The 17,070-nt window shown below is 42.4% G+C and overlaps 1 protein-coding gene across 1 annotated transcript in view; it reads right to left on the bottom strand.

Moving 5' to 3' along the window:
* Positions 1-1,129: 1,129 nt before the first annotated feature.
* Positions 1,130-17,070, bottom strand: part of ESR2 (estrogen receptor 2) — a 31,566-nt gene continuing 15,625 nt past the window's right edge. The window contains exons 4-8 of the mRNA XM_054380690.1: positions 13,029-13,328; positions 8,432-8,570; positions 4,915-5,048; positions 3,287-3,461; positions 1,130-1,319 (exon numbers count right to left, since the gene is read on the bottom strand). Of these exons, the coding sequence (XP_054236665.1) occupies positions 1,130-1,319; positions 3,287-3,461; positions 4,915-5,048; positions 8,432-8,570; positions 13,029-13,328 (938 nt within the window). The remainder of the gene's footprint in view (positions 1,320-3,286; positions 3,462-4,914; positions 5,049-8,431; positions 8,571-13,028; positions 13,329-17,070) is intronic.

Genomic DNA, 17,070 nt, shown 5'->3' with positions numbered 1-17,070 from the left:
ACCTCCTGGCTCTTAGAACAACCCCATACAAGATATGAGAACCACAGCATAAGGCACTATGAACTTTGAAAACAAGCAAGCAGCAAACCTGGGGGCAGCAGGCAAAAGCAGGTCCCAGCTGTCCACCATCTCGCCCCCCTGCAAGATGGCTACAGGAGGTTTTGGGTAGGCAGGACATAATTCCACATGTGAATCAAAAGGGGAGGGAAGAGGATTTGTTTCTAGCTGATTATGCAAGTCCTGATTAGCAAATCATATATGAATGCAGTTACTATCCACGGAACAACCTCTTGTACCTAATTGTAGTAATAGATTGAAAGTCATTAATAAATATATAAACAACAAGTTAATTTCACAGACAAAAGGCATTTTAAAGCTCAGCACTGATTGAACTATTCAGATAGTTTGGTCATTGTTTAAAGCACTGAAGAATTATATACAGGCAATAATGTGAGTGTTAAGAGCAGGCTCACAAAATAGAAACTGAACCATGGTGTAGCATTTCTGAAGAGGCTCTGAACTGGCCCTAGAAGCTATTCTGAAGCTATTCTGAATGGCCTTCAAAGGAAGGCCCTTGCAGCCATTGCATATTTAAGAACAGAAGAAACTCCTCCTAGGTCAGCTGCAAAGCAGGTATTCCCCAGGGACCAGCACACACAGGTAAGCAGATCTGTCCCAAATGGGGCTGCTCTGTTTTTCATACAATCTCAGTCTTAAAGAAGACATTGGGTGGTGAGCACTTAAAAGCCTTGGTCTGGGAGACAGAGACCTAAGTGCTCACTCCTAACCCTGACACAGAGTTCCTTTGTCCCCTTAAACCAGTCTGTCTTAGTTCACCTGCCTCTGGAGAGGAGAGGCAGGAATTCCTTGTCTCACAGTGCTATTCTGAGGTTTAACTTCATAAGGTGCTTCTGAAGAGTCTCAGAAAAGGCACTATAAAAGTGCAGCTGTTATCATATCAGAAACATGGACAGAGGTGTGCGTCCCACAAGCCTTTCCTGAGAAACACATGGGCAAATCCAGAAGAGATGAGGACTCGCACCTGGTGACACTTCAGCAGTCCCATCACAGTAGCTTTGTTTTCTGTCATACTGTTGAAGAAGCATCTTATTTCCAATTTTTGACAGAATTACTGGGCTGCCCCATTCCGCAGAGTGTCTCCAGTCTCCCTTTGTTCTAATGTGCCAAACTCAGGATGTGTGACCAGGGACTTCCTTTGCCCTCGGAAAGCGTGTGCATTCAACATCTCCAACAGCAAGTCATACACTGGGACCACATTTTTGCACTTCATGCTGAGGAGATGCTCCATTCCCTTGTTACTGTGAGGAGAACAGAAAATAAGTCAGTGATCTGGGTCCAACAATGCAGAGAAGGAAACCACACTCATGGCTTCAAAACAGTCCTGTGTTTTTATTTGGAGTTAAAAAGCTTTAGCTGCTCTAGTCCCTGAGATTACTTGCCACTCTCAACAGTAACAACACTCCAATGCTTCAAAGCTGTTTTACTTCTTAGAGAATCAAGACTCGTTTGACACTACACAAACTAACTGCAGAAAATAGTGCAGATGTACCAACCCTTACTGAAATCAAAAAGAAAACCTCCTCAATGCTGCAAATATGGGAGGCCACATGCTGCAACTCTATACGAAAGGGAAATTCACAATGTGTAGCTCTGGTGACTACTTACTTCTGCTGCCTGGCAGAGTAGGAAGAGCAAGCTACCACAACAGTTTGTTGCCTCTCTGCATCTTGCAGGTGGCTACAGGCTATAAAATTAGGCAGTAAGATATGATAACAACTTGTTAGCTTGTCCACCCTGTGTCTGTATCTTGGACTAGCAGGAGACAGCTACACATACACATACTTCTGATGCACATAGGGTTTTTGAAGTTGAAATCTAACTGCACTTGCCCAACCTCTAGTTCATCACAGTGCAAACAGCAGTAGCTAGCCAGCACATAGATGACCTGGTGGACTGGACTGGGAAGGGGACAGTGCTTCCAGCAAAATGATGTTCTGCTGCAATTCAAGAGTTATAAATATGTAAGTGGCAAAGAAGTAGTTGTGGCTCACATCCTATACCCATCTCTTGAGAGTCCTGCATAATTTGATAGTGGAGGCTAAGAGCATCAAGTATTGCCAGAACAAAGTAAAACTGACTGACCAGGGTTGACCAATTGAAAGGACACAGGTCACAATGAATAGCCTCCAGGCTTTGGCTGAGATGGGCACAGAATGAAAACTCTTGTTTTGATAAGAAAGCATGAAAACTTTGCAAAGATTCACAAAGCTTATCCACACCATGGCAGAACAAGAGCTCTTGCAATGCTGCTGTGCAGTGCCACACCACATCCAGGTGACAGCAGTGCATCAGTGCTGTGAGTTCAGGTTCAGCTCTGGCTGGTGCTGTAGCTTCTGTAGGACCTGCTCTCGAATTGATTCTAGATAACAAACTGTCTGTTAAAAGCTGCCATTTGATACAGTCAGATCTCTTCTGCTGTGATCTCATCTTCCTGGAAGCTTGTTGCAAAGGTGGCTGTGTCCCTCCTTCTGCGTCCCTCCCTACACAAATTCAGATAGCCCAGGTCTCCTTTGCATGCCCCAGCCTGGTTCCAGGAGCACCTTCATAGCCAAGACATAAGGCAGCTTTCTGAATAGCTGCTCTCTGGGTAATAATTTAAAATGACAAACAGACTGAAAAATAAAGCATCTCTTTGTAGAACCCTGCATTTGAGTCTGCTGTATGGCCAGCAAAGATGAGCAGCTCCAGCAGGTCCAGGAAGCAGAAAGGAGCAGAGGAGCTGCTTCCCATGGGGAAAACAGGAGCATTGCATCATTGTAGCATAAGCACTTGACATAAATGCTGTTCCAAATAAAGGACAACAAATCTGGTTTGGGACAAACCTGACGTGCAAAGTACACTTTGGTCCACCAAAGGTCATCACACTGCAGATCAGTTTCAAAAGAGACTTCTATTTTGGACATAAGAGTTCTGATGGCTGGATTTATGTTATTATTGTTAAACACTTCAGGCAGATACATAATGGACAATTTAATTTATTACAGTTAAGATAGCATTTTAGTATCAACACAACATTTCCACGTGCCAGCAAGCACTTGACTGTGTTGCCTGTTTAGTTGTGCTGGGGAAGAAAGCCTTACAAAGAACAGAGATGAAGGGCAGTACCAGGGTTCCCTCAGGAGTGCTCTGGAGTTAAAGTCTTGCTTTGTTTCTGTAACAACACATGCTAACACCTTACACATTGCCCACATTTGGTGCAATTTACCTTGCATGTCTGACGTGAGAGAGGAGCATCAACAAATTGGCCAAACGAGTTGTCTGCTGCTGTGAGGGGATTCCGCTCTTCGCAATAACCCACACCAGTGCCTCTGTGACTACATTGAGCAGGTGATGCAGTTTCCTGTTGCTCTCAGGTTCTTCTGCTGACAAGGGAAACATGCCTAGCCAGGGAAAAGAAAGAAATACTCCCTGCTCATGAGGAATCAAAAAAAGCTAGGACTGGAATTTTTTCTGATGTAAGATTTCAGCAGGATTAGAGAAGACACATTTCCTGATAGGCCACTTCAAGACTGGACAGATGATGTTCTGTGTGGCACACCAAGCTCTGATTTACCAAAATCTGATTTACCAAAATCTCCTTTGCCAAAATTTGGCAGCCACTTCATTTGCAAACTGAGTAACTCTCCCAAGTCCTACCAAAATGAAATGTTGAACATAGACCCTTCAGTCTTAGTCTACACTAAGAAACCTTAAATTTATTAAAAGCAGAAAAAGGAGTTTGGAGGTATGGAGAGGGAAGAAAAGAAATCACCACTAGGAAGGGCTGGAAACACACAGCAATGTTATTGATAGAGTAGAAGAGACCTGGGCAAAGAAAATATTCATAGAATGTTAGAAGTTGGAGGGGACTTCCAGACCTCATCAAGTCCAATCCCCCTATTCTCCAAAAGGTACTTACAGGAGGACAGGGCTCCAGAACACCTTGAAACTTAGGAGTAAAAGATTAATTTTGACAAGAAAGGAAAGCAGTGAGAGGTGAAAGGAGAGGTTTTTGAGAGGTTAAGCTTTGAAGAAAATATGGCTGAAGAACATGGGGGGTTTGTTGGGTTTTCTGGTTCATTGGTTGGCATGGGTTTTTTTAAGAAAGAAAGAATAGCTTTTGTCTGTTGAAATAATGGTGTCCATCTGTAAATGAGTGGGATAACAGCTGGACAATTCCCTTTCAGGACTGGCTGAGAATTATGCAGCAGCTCCTTGCTGAAAACTGTAGATGTAAAGAGTTATCTGTTATGTTGTCATTGGATTTTTTTTTCTTTTGACAACATTAAGTACAAAATGTTGTGGGGAATAAAATTATACTGCAGACCACCCTAACTAGCAAGCAGAGGCTCCTATTTTCCTTGTGTAAAAGGCTGCAAAGCAAAGCTCCTGCCCTGAAATCCATCTTGCAGAACTGCTGAGTTCTTTCAGTCATTTCTACCAATTAATTACCATTGAAGCCAAATCAATCATTCAATGGAGTAACTAGTCTTACAAGAACTAAGAATTAAGGACAAGTCTGTAGAGCTGAACAGCAACTTTATGCATCACGGGATCCACAGAGACGCATCTGAGCAAAAGTTCTTATTGAAAAACTCATACCTGCAGCCTGGGCCATGAGCCCTACCCTGTCATAGCTTCCAGCCTTTGGGTCTCTTCATGCAGTTCTCACAATATGACATAGACCCTAAATCCAGCAAATGATACCACTCTCAAGTTTCTGGACCAAAAGTCCTCACAATCTGACAGTCAGAAGTCCTTCCCTCTTGTTCTCTTCCATTTCGTGTGGTATTCCTGTCGTTTTCAGAGGTTGATTTCCAGCTACCCTCAAAACAAGGGAGTGTCAATACTCACTGGAATTGAGGAGGATCATTGCTTTGACACACAGATACTCCTTGTGCTGCAGCTTCAGCTCTCGGAACCTCGAGGTCATGGCCAGGAGCATATCGAAGATCTCCAAAATTCCCTCTACACATTTCCCTTCATCCCTATGGAAACACATTTAAAAGGTTACCCAAAAAGCAGAATTCGGGAACTCTGACAGCAGATAAAGCAGAAAGGAGGCTGCAAAAGGCTTTTCCATCTCATCTTTGGGAGAATGCAAAGGGTTCTGTCATGAAATCTAAGTTGAAAATTACACTGGTATAAAAGGTCAGCATCTCTAACAAGACTTGATTTTCTCTTTAAAGTGCAGGCAGGATTGCTCATGGGGTAAGTATGACCATATTCCTGTAAGAGGCTTTCACCCCACAGCCAGAATAATTCTGTACTGCAGGGCACAGCACCATCTGGAATCCTCTGCCAGATTTGTTTCACAAGGGGTTAAATCACAACTGGTGGCATCACTGTTTGTACCTGAGGGAGGCCTCAGGATCTGGTGAATAAGAAAGACAGTCTAAAATTAGTTTCTTGGAAGAGTAAGACATTTTTAAAGAAACCAACATCTGCTGCTCACATCCTCCAGCACATTTTTCTTTGAGGATGTTTAAATGTAAATAGATTTTTGGGGGGGGGGGGGGTGTTGGTGATTATGTGGCTTGGTTATTTTTCTGTTTGCAAGTGAATACTGAATGCAACCTCCTTGTTTTGGATAGTAGAAATGGATGATCTTCTGATCTGGAAAAAAAGAGCCCAAACAACCCTAAGCAATTCCAATGGGTTTAAAATTGAGCAGCAGCAAATTTCAAATACCTGGATTACTCTTCCATTTTTTTTTTAAATGTACTGGACACTAACTTTACTCCTCTATTGGATTCTAGGAGTGAAGTGCTGAGCCTGCAAGGCAGGCACAGGCAGATAACACTAACCAGGTGCAGCAGAAGGCACTGCCTGCAGAAGGACAGCTCTCTGAATATTGCCAGTTTCCTGTGTTCCTCAGAGCAACAGAGAATTTTAAGCTTTGGAGAAGGACAAGCACAAAGACACAAGCACCAGAGAAGTACTTGCCTGCAGTGGTTATGTAGGAAATGTATCTAAAGTTCAGCTCAGATAAAAGCAATCAGGTTACAGACCAGTTTCATATACCCTTGTCTTAAAAAATTGGAATCACAGCATGCCCAGATGCCTGCTTGCTCCCACTCTGCTCTCTAAGTGGAGATGAAGGAATGCATCAAATAAGCCGACTCTATTCAGCACATATTAGCTCCTGAGGAACTAAGCATACCACACATTTTCAGCAATTTCTTATCATTGCATTGAACAACTCAGCATGTCCTTGCTTTGAATGTTACATGAGCAAATAATAATTTATTTCATATCTTCTATAAATTCAATTTATTTCTCCTACTAATCCATTTTGCTTTCTGTATCCACAATGATGATTATTAGTGAGCTCAAGCCAGAGAACTGGTACAGATCTGAATTTCCCCAGGTTGAAAAGGTTAATAGATCTTTTAAACCTAATGAAGAGAGCAGATTCTTTTCCCCTGACTTTTTACCAATATGAAGCCCAGGTCAAATTTGTCTAGGACCTTATAATAATCTGCATTCTTCCCTGCTGGTACATGATGTTACAGAGGAATCTTGCAAACACCCTGTTTTAGAGTGAAAAAAATATTTTCAGTATTATAGGGTAAAACTAGGGGGGGTTTAATCCATTTTGGCTTGTGCTGATGCTAAACCATGTCCCTTAGCATGACATTGATGCATCTTCTAAACACCTCCAGGAATGGTAATTCAACCACCTCTTGGGGCTCCTGTTCCATTGTTTTGAGAACCCTTTCAGTAAAGAAGTTTCTTCTAATTTCCAGTCTAAACCTTGAGGCCACTTCCTCTCATCCTATCACTCGTTGCTCAGGAGAAGAGGCCAACACCCACCTTGTTACAGCATCCTTTCAGGTAGTAGTAGAGAGCTGTAAGGTCTTCCCTCAGCCTCCTCTTCTCCAGGCTAAATAACCCCAGTTATTTCAGCTGTTCCTTATAAGACTTGTTCTCCAGGCCCTTCACCAACTTTGTTGCCCTTCTCTAGACCTGCTCCAAGACTTCAGTGTCTTTCTTGTAGTGAGGGCTCCAACACTGAATACAGTACTCAAGATGTGGCCTCACTGACCTCAACCCGTCAGTCCCTCTGTAGAGCCATTCAACACTCCCACCCGATTTGGTGTCATCTGCAAACTTACTGGGGGTGCACTCAATCCCCTTGTCTAGATCATTGATAAAGATATTAAAGAGAATTGGCTCCAATACTGAGTCCTGGGGAGCACCACTAGTGACTGGCCACCAACTAGATTTAACTCCACTCACTACAAAGCTTTGGGCCTGGCCATCCAGACAGCTTTTACCTAGTGAAGCGTCCACCCATCCAAGCCATGAGCAGCTGGTTTCTTCAGGAGGATGCTGTGGGAGACAGTGTCAAAGGCTTTACTAAAGTCCAGGTATACAACATCTACAGCCTTCCCCTCATGCTCTACATGGGTCACCTTGTTGTAGAAGGAGATCAGGTTCATCAAGCAGGACCTGCCCTTCATGAATCCATGCTGACTGGGCCTTATCGTCTGGTTGCCCTGCACATACTATGGAATAGAAGTCAAGGTGATCTGCTCCATGACCGTCCCTGGCACTGAGATCAGACTGACAGGTCTGTAATTCCCCGGATCTTCCTTCCAACCCTTCTTGTAGAAGGACATCACATTTGCCAATCTCCAGTTAACTGGAGCCTCCTTGGTTAGCCAGGACTGCTATTAAATGATGGAAAATGGCTTGGTGAGCACTTCTGCCAGCTCCCTCAGTACCCTCAGATGTATGCCATCTGGCCCCATAGCCATCTGTATGTCTAAGTAGTGCAGCAGGTCACTAACCAACTCATCTTGGATTATGACAGCTTCATTCTGCTCCCCATCATGGTATTCTAGCTCAGGGGGCTGGGTATCCATCAAAACACTGATGCTACTACTAAAGTCTATAGCTCTTTATGAAGTCTGCACTGGGGAAGAAGGAAAACAAGTAGAAAAGCTACTTAAAATTAAGCTATGGCCTGACACGATGTTTGGGGTTTTTTGAGTGGTGGGGGTAGAAAATCTACCATCTGTAAAAAAGTGACTGACAATGTAGTACATTGTGTTGACGTGTCCACAGTTTCAGCATCTACAGGCCTGGACCAAATGGAACAAAACTAACAAAAGATGTGAGAAATGCAAAGAAATTCCACATGTGCTACAGGAATTAAAGAACTGGCAGGTTCAGCAATACTGTTGATGCTTAGCATTCCTTAAACCCTGGTAAGGTTGTGGAACCTCAAGACACCATTGTTACAAGTAAGGGAGATTGCTCAATAAACTATTAATAGCACCACCTATACTTAATTCTTCTTCCTCTTACCATTCATTCAGCCTCCAAACATGCCAAGTGTTCTCAAGAAGTTTATTTCTCTTACCTGTCGAGCACAAGGTCTGGTGCAAAAATTAGTTTCCCAGGATGATCAATTGATCTCCACATCAAACCAATCATTAAAACTTCCATCCAGCAGCTCTCCAGGAGTCTTACTTGGTCATAAAGGCTGAGATCAACAAAACCTAAAATGATGAAAATAGCATAAAATAAATCAACCTGTTTATTTCTCTGTTTTGATAAAGGAGACTGAGACTATGAGAAACAAAAAGAAACAAAGAATTTGGAGTTGTAAAGAAAGCCAGAAAAGGCAGCCTGACACCAGAAGGATTGTGTTGCCATCTCAAATAGGAAGATGAATCTTTGTTACTATCATTGCCAAATCTTCCACAAGCCATTTGAAAAAAAGCAGAGTGATGTTCAAAGGTAACTACTTCCATACACCTGGTGAAACTCATGGGACTGCAGAGGAGCATAAGGAAAAAAAGGTCTTACTTTGAGGGTGGCAGAACATTGGAATGGGCTGTCCAGAGACTTTGTGGAGTTTCCTTCTCTGGAGACTTTCAAAACCTGCCTGGATGTGTTCCTGTGCAACCTGATCCAGGTGAACCTGCTTTAGCAGGGAGGTTGGACTAGACGATCTCTGGAGGTCCCTTCCAACCCTGACTATTCTGTGATTCTGGATTCTATAACCTGCCTTATGTTTAGCTGCCTCTTTAGAGGTCCCACAACCTCCTGAAAGGCACCAAGGAATCACTCAGGAAACTCCCATTTGTTGGAGATTACTGTGTTGCACTGCAGAGGACTTCTAAAAAAAAGAATCTGTTCTTTCCCCAGAACACAAGTGGTTTACCTGTGCTGCCACATGCAGGGCTTTTTTTTCTCTCATAGGACAGGTGTGTTTCTGGGGGTTTTGGGTAACTATGACAGACCCCATATCTTCGTGTCTCTGTGTTATTGTTCCATTTGGAAATTAGATGTGTTGACCTCATCCTATTCCTTTCCTGCTGCCTCCTTCCCCAGAACCACAATAAACCAGAAAAAAAAAAAAACCCACACACACAAAACCAACCAAACAAAAAAAAAAGCCCAAACAAACAAGACAAGGCTACTTAGTGAAGGTAGCAGTGTCCCCATTGCCTCCATACACAGCATCTCAGAGACAACAGAATGAATGTGATTGTGCAGAAACTTTTCCCACCATTAAATTCTCTCCAGAATGTAGAGCAAGACATCAGAGAACACTGGAGCACAGCCCAAAGGGAAAGACAGGCATTGCTCTCCTTTTCCCTTCCCATGCAAAACACACTGGGGAAAAAGTATTCACAGAAAAGAAATAAAGACAAATAAAATTTACACATTCCAAACTGAAGACCAGAGGTCTAATTACTCAAAGGCAGGCATGAAAGCAGACTGCTCTGTCAAGGAGTTAAAAACAGATATGGAGACCAGGTTAGTGAACAAAACAAAGATCAGGACAGAGTTCTCCAAGCAAGAGTTGCTTTAGATAGGTCTCTTAGCAAAGGGGCAACATTTTCAGACAAGCTGGCATCTATGTCTCTGCACATTAACAAATGGTTGCATCCCAGGCATGGGAGGCAGGTTTCCTGTAATTCTTGCCAGTTGTCTGAGGTCTTAGAATACACAGAGTACGTCTGTGCTGTCAGAAACTCTGCTGTCAGTCACTTACACAAATGATCCATTATTGAACTACTTGGCTGGAAGAGAGTTGGTGACAGCCCTGAGTTGACATAAACTGGGTAATCTAGATTTTCTCTTAGCATTGCTAGAAGCATCGCCTTTCAAAATCAAACCTTGCTGCTTATTTTAGAAGAAGGGCCAACAGGAGTCTATAGGTGGTACCTTCCCTCCTGGATTTCACTGTCACAGAATTTACTACAGAATCCACAGCCAACCACATTATCTGCCAGACACACACTTCAAATTTAAAAAGTGCTTTTAGAAGAGTAATCATGGCTGTGTGAATAGTATCAACTGACAGTAGCAGTTTCCTAGGAAACAACAGCCCAAAGACATTGCAGACATTTGTTTACATAAACATTTACACAGGCATGTGCTGATTTCTCTAGCATAAACAACCAGTAAAGGGGTGAAACGCTGTCTTGGTTGAGCGAGATCGCAGACCAAGCCCCAGTGTTCAATCCACAGATACCTAAAAATCCAGATTTATCCTGGGTGTCAGTTGCTAAACTTGCATTATCAGCACCAGCAGTATGATTTATCCACCATTGAGCTCAGCTATTTTTCTCTTATGAGCAAATCTGTTGTTTCTCTTGGACTTCTGTGATAAGAGCCAAATACTAATCCTGCGGTTAGCAAGTGCTGATAGCCGAAGGAATGAAACACAAATCACAGATCCAAATGCTGACCCCAATACAATACTGGAATGCCAGAAAGAGCTAATGGTAATTGTAGTCTTAAGTACAGGAGCTCAGCTCTTCCAGTCACTCAATAGCTCTCACTACAGAAATGAAGAACAATATGTTTATTTTTAAGATACCTCTAGCCTTGTCCTCTAACCTGCTGTACTCAGGCACGTGGCTGGATTCTGAAATACACTGAGAGATTGCCTATATATGGCATTTTTCTGCAATTAAGCATCATAATTTAATTCCTTATGAACAATCTTTATGCTGGAGAAAGACTGCCAATTTCCGAGATTTCATGTCTTTTCCATATGGATTAATTGCAGCCATTGATTGTGGCACTCCAGCCATGGGAGACATCCCACCACATTTCTGTGATGGCCACTGTATCATAGTTTGCCTGAAACACAATGGCTTCCAGCTCCTCCCGTTTGTTCCCCGTACTGCATGCATTAGTGTAGATGCACTTCAGTCAGTCTAAAGGTCTTGCCACTTTTTTGTAGAAAGAAGTCCTAATTCCTGCCTTGCTGTTCCAAGGTGCTGCCGTGGTTGCTAACTGGTCCGTAATCCAACAGTTGTTGCTGCCGTGTGGGTCTCCATTCTCTATGTCCACTGACAGACCTTGCTAACACACCATCCTTCAAGTATTGGTATGCTGCACTGGGGTTTATTTCTAGCAAGCCTGGTTTTGTGCCCTTCCATCTTCAAATCTAATAATTTGAAGCTCTTTCAATGAGTCCTGCTAGCTCCTGTGCCAGGATTCTTTTCCATCTTTCACAGGATCACAGGATGTTAGGGGTTAGAAGGGACCTCCGGAGATCATTGAGTCCACCCTCCCACCCTCCAGAGCAGGACCATAGAATCTAGCACAGGTTACACAGGAATGCATCCAGATGGGTCTTGAAAGTCTCCAGAGAAGGAGACTCCACAACTTCTCTGGGGAGCCCGTTCATGTGTTCCATGACCCTCACAGTGAAGAAGTTCCTCCTCATGTTGAGGTGGAACCTCCTGTGTTGTAGTTTATATCCATTGCCCATTGTCCCATCACAGGGTGCAACAGAGAAGAGCCTGTCCGCTCCCTCTTGACACCCAGCCCTCAGATATTTATAAACATTTATTAAATCCCCTCTCAGTCTTCTCTTCTCCAGACTAAAAGGCCCCAGGGCTCTCAGCCTCTCTTTATAAAAGGGCACATGCTCCATTCCCCTTAATCATCCTCATACCCCTCTGTTGGGCTCTCTCAAGTAGATCCCTGTCCCTCTTGAACTGGGAAGCCCAAAACTGGATGCAGTATTCCAAGTGAGGTCTCACTAGGGCAAGAGTAGAGGGGGAGACAGGATCTCATCTGTTGCCAGCAGAGCTGGTGTCCTGTAAATCAACCCGCAATTAAAAAACTCCAAGTGCTGCTGCAGACACCAGGCTTGGAGCCAGACACTGATCTGATGACTGTTCCTGGAGGGACAAATGAGAACAGTACTTGTGCCCCAAGTCCCTTAAGCAGTCATCCCAAGGTCCTGAAGCCTCTCTTCATGGAGAAAGAATTGCAAACACTCACCACTTCCAGTTTGTGAGAAGGGAATTGGCACATTGCCACAGTTCTGTGGTCCTATTTGAGACATTCCAGGCGATAAAGCATATAGTTGTACTTCAGTGCATATTCTTTGTGTTGCCAACAACCAAAAGCATCTTTATTGATTTTTGTTTTGAAGGAGAGCACACAATAATTCTGAGAGCAATAGTATGCATTGCTTTGCAATCTGAAGCTCTTGTGCAGCAACCATCAAATGAAGTGACTACACGCACTCAGTGCTTGGACGCATTTCAGTATTCATCAACTGTATTACAAACTTTCTATCAAGATTCAAAGAAAGAAGTTGGTCTTAAAGAAGTTGGTCTTAATTTTTTTTTTTTTGTAGCAACCTAGTTAATAGCCCTTTAATAAGCCTTCTGAATCAGAATAACCAGGTATTTATAGTTGATGAGGTAGAAATTACATGTAACATCAACTAACCTTTTTGGCAAAATGCATAAGTATTTGACTAATAGCAGGTAGCAAATAATGGGCTAGGTTGTTGTCTGAAAAAACTACACCCTGGAGAATTACTGGAGCAATAAATTGTCTTTTACTGTATAGGACACAAAGCTTGACCTTGATACAGTACACTTACAGTGCTGTTATTATTTTAGGGTAGAGAATGATACATTGATTGTAAAAGCATTGATTAAAATAAACAAAACCAAGACTGAAATTCTTACCAGGAATTTTTTTGGCCCAACCAATCATGTGCACCAGCTCTTTGTCTGCCAGTTTTGTCAGGGACATCATCATGGAGGCCTCTGTGAATGGTTTGCTGGGACGACTCACCAATACATTTGGAGGCTCTGCTTCAAGCAGCGTTAAAACAAACTGCTCCGGACTGACTGTGCTGAGCAGGATCTCTTTTACACGGGTGGCCGCCTCACTGTATTTCTTGGCTTTGCCAATGCAGTGCATCTGATCTTCCGAACCGCGATGGCGACGCAGGATCCGATAGCCACAACGTTCTCTTCTTGTGCCTGACAAGAGAGGCAGATGATTGCACTGAAGTAGTTTTCTCTCAGTGTTACGTTACGTAAAATCCAAATATTTGGGGAGAAGGGGAAAATCCTTTCATATTGGATGTTTTAAAATTGAACATCAAGTTTCAAAATTTCTGGACCATTTAGCATTGATCTAACTTTGTTTCCACTGACTTTGGTTGAGGCTTTTGTTTATTCTGCTAAACAAAAAATTATGTTAAAAAAAATGTTTACTTTTGAACTTCACTTTACTCACTTTAGAAGTCTACAGGAAAATTCCCATTGACATTAAAAATAGATAAATCACATCTTTAAATGCAAATAAAGATAGATGTTTATAAATTCTGTTTTTAAATTCTTTTCTATATTTAAAATGGGGGAAGAAAACACTTCAGAAATTCTGGGTTGTGTTACAGACTAAATATCTCATGCCAGAACCACAGTTGGGCCTCGCTGCTAACTGAAGACTTGCTGAGATGCAACTTGTTTTCTCCTCAAACCCTATTAAGCCACCAGGAGTTTCCCTAAAGTGAATTCAGGTATCTCCAACTAGAAGGTGAAAGCTGCTTGTTTAGAGTTCTGTATGCAGAACACTATTTCTGTTGCAAAGAGCAGTCCTTTAAGTGCCTGGACTTAGTTTATCATTCATTCTGACAAGACCAAAGATCCTCCTATTCTCTGTCAGTAATATTGGTGGGATCACTGTTATCTGTTCTTGCATATCTGCCATGCAGAGTCTAAAAGCACCTCCAAAAACATGGTATGGGGATTTGCTAAAACATTCAGCCATGACTTCTACTTCACTCACCCTTTCAGCATATTCTATAACAAAGACTATTCCTTGGCAGTAACTAACGTGCAAGATTGTTCCATGTTAAAAATCAGGATATTTGAAAATATTAAGCTCCTGAAGAGATCCTTAGCACTTGACACTTGACATTTCTAATATGACAGCCAAATTGTCTTCTGAATCTTTTAGAAGTTAATTTTTTTGTGCTGGTCATCAACACTTTTCCTGGTATATGATAGTCAAAGGTTGAATTTTCATAGGTACGAAAGTGCCTGTGCTAACACGCATCTATTCCAGGCTGACATTCATTATTGCATACACAGAGACCATACACGTATATACCACAGCATAATAAACTGTCTCATTTGGTTTCAGTCCCACAACAAATTTGCTACTGTCTTCAAATTACTACATTTATGAAGTCTTTTTGGTGTACTGCCTAAAGACTGCTTGGCCTGGTCACAGAATCTGGTTTTCTTCTTCATTAGGGTATGGGATTAAAGGCATTATAAAGTGCATGAAGACAAAGCAGCAAATGATGAAGACAGAAGAATCTCAAGAACCCAGTTAGTGACAGCAAGCACACTGACTAGGCTAATCTCAGGACTATGAAAGGAGAATGATTAGCCCATGGTCTGGGCATGACACCAACAGTTCACCTGAAGGGAGCAAGCATTCCAAGCCACCCACTAGAAAGACCAGAGGATCTGGGCATCAGCTGCCCACAAGGGCAACAAGTTTGAGACCTGTTTGCATGTGTGTTCATGCATGTAAGGGTTTGTGCACAAAGTACCTGGAAGAACTGAGGATCCAGGGCCCAGATACAACATAGTACAGACTTTCTAAAGCTAGCTACTGGAGGGATCCACAGCACATATGTGATTCTGTGACCATTTATAGAGGAGAAGGGCTATATGCCAGCAACTGGTGTGAGGCTGCAAACCCAGAGGCCTTCAGCTGGGGAGATAATGGGGACTGACAGGCCAACTATTTGGCAGAGTCTGAACCCAGCTCCCGATTGCATGAGTGTTTTATTTCCCGTCTGTGCTGATCCGTGTGGACACCAGCATTGTGAGTGTGTGTGCCTAAGAACAATACATGGTCAGACTTGCTGCGGGACTGGAGACATGGCAATGTGGCAGTTTTCCTTGCCAAGCTACTGGATTCAGCAATTCCTACCATTCTTCATCCATATACATCAAAGTCAGATGGAACATAAGTTGTTTAAATTCCAACCACACAATGCAGTTCTGGCCCTGGTTCTCAGTCAACAAAGATGTCCAAACATAAGCCACATTAAAGGAACAGGCAGTAGGGGCACCAAAAAAATTAATTTTAGATGTTATTGAGAAAGCCTTGTCATTCTAAGTAAGATGTTGGGTGAATGCAGACTCTTAGTGATGGAGGTTCCTCAAATGAGGTAGCTTTTCAGGTCATAGTCCTTTAGCAGCAGTCAAGCACCATTTGAGACAATTCATGAGAAGAGTGAGATGAAAATGCCACTAAGGTACAACCTGAAGGCACTGAAAAGACTGGATAAGGACTAACAGAGTCTGCCAGAACTTTAGTGATGTGGAACTTTAAACTACACATTGTTATCATCCTCTTTTACTGCTTGTACAGTAAATCAGCTCAGGTGTAAAACAGAATAGGACAACCATTAACAAAGTTCTCAATATTGGAGAACATCCTCTACCTTGAAACCCAAGGGGCTGGAGAATACAGATAAGAATACAGATAATACAATCCTCAAGTGTGAAGGAATCCAATCGGAGCAAGGCATTGAGAATTGGAATAGTTATCAGATGGAAGTCCAGTTTAAAGTTTGCATCATTTGGGACAAGGATGGGTTTGCATCCTTAAAAGGATTATGGGTTGGATGAAATGGGTTGAATACTGACAGGACATTTGCTTAAATAATGGATTCAAGGAAAACAATCCATGATTTGCAGAACCAAATGCTTAGCTGAATGACAGCTGACAGGACATTTGCTTAAATAATGGATTCAAGGAAAACAATCCATGATTTGCACAACCAAATGCTTACTGAATGACAGCTGACTAGAAGTTGCCAGAGCAGCTGAACAGCGGTTAAAGAAAGACAATATGCCAGCAGAGACAAGCAGCGCTCGGGACGTTATCTTGTGATAGATTCATGAAATCAGATGTGATGAGAATACCCCAAAAAAGGGTTACCTGCAGAGCTACACAAGTCACAGAGCAATTTCTTCAACCGTCTGTCTGTACAAATCCTTTTCTTACTGAGAGAGTCAGAGGACAACGAGACATAGACTAAATTTCTACAGAGATGCTTGGGTGATGCAGTGAACTCTGTGCTATGCCTCATTTTGGACTAATGCACAAAGGTCAAAAAGGAAAACCTGAAAGTGCTTTGTCAGCTTCAAAATAACATTAGAATGGCACAGTGGGCTGCAGAATGTTCTGAAGTCATGTCATGCACAGAAAGTATGTAAATATTTTCCGTCAGAGAAGACAAAGAGGAAAGGTCAACAGTCAGCTAAGCAACTGGAACAAAAGTACAACTGGAGATAGATGAGGAAATGTCTAGATATTTGAGATCCATGTGAATGTGCAATGTTAGCCAGCAGGGGAGACTTGAACTAGAATAAGAAACTACACTGCTCATTGTTTCCACTATTTAGAAACCTGAAGCATATTGAACATGGGTGTCTTGAACAACAGAACAAGAAAAAGAGCACAGGGGGACTAAAGGTCATAGTGAGATGCAGGGCAAGGCAGAAACTTTCTTTGGGTGTCAAAAAATACCAGCTGCTCTATGACATGCTGAGTTTTTGTTGTCCAGTACCTGGTAGATCTGTGAAGCCCCTAAAAAGAAGACATATGAGCAGTAGTTTTTTAATTAAACACGTGGGAAAGTTGTTCAGTTAGAGACCATATTTAAAACTATGAAGTCAGAAAAACTACTGG

Source organism: Indicator indicator, chromosome 4, assembly GCF_027791375.1.
Source record: "Indicator indicator isolate 239-I01 chromosome 4, UM_Iind_1.1, whole genome shotgun sequence".
NCBI classification, from domain to species: Eukaryota; Metazoa; Chordata; class Aves; order Piciformes; family Indicatoridae; genus Indicator; species Indicator indicator.
This window is presented reverse-complemented; position numbering and strand designations above follow the sequence as displayed.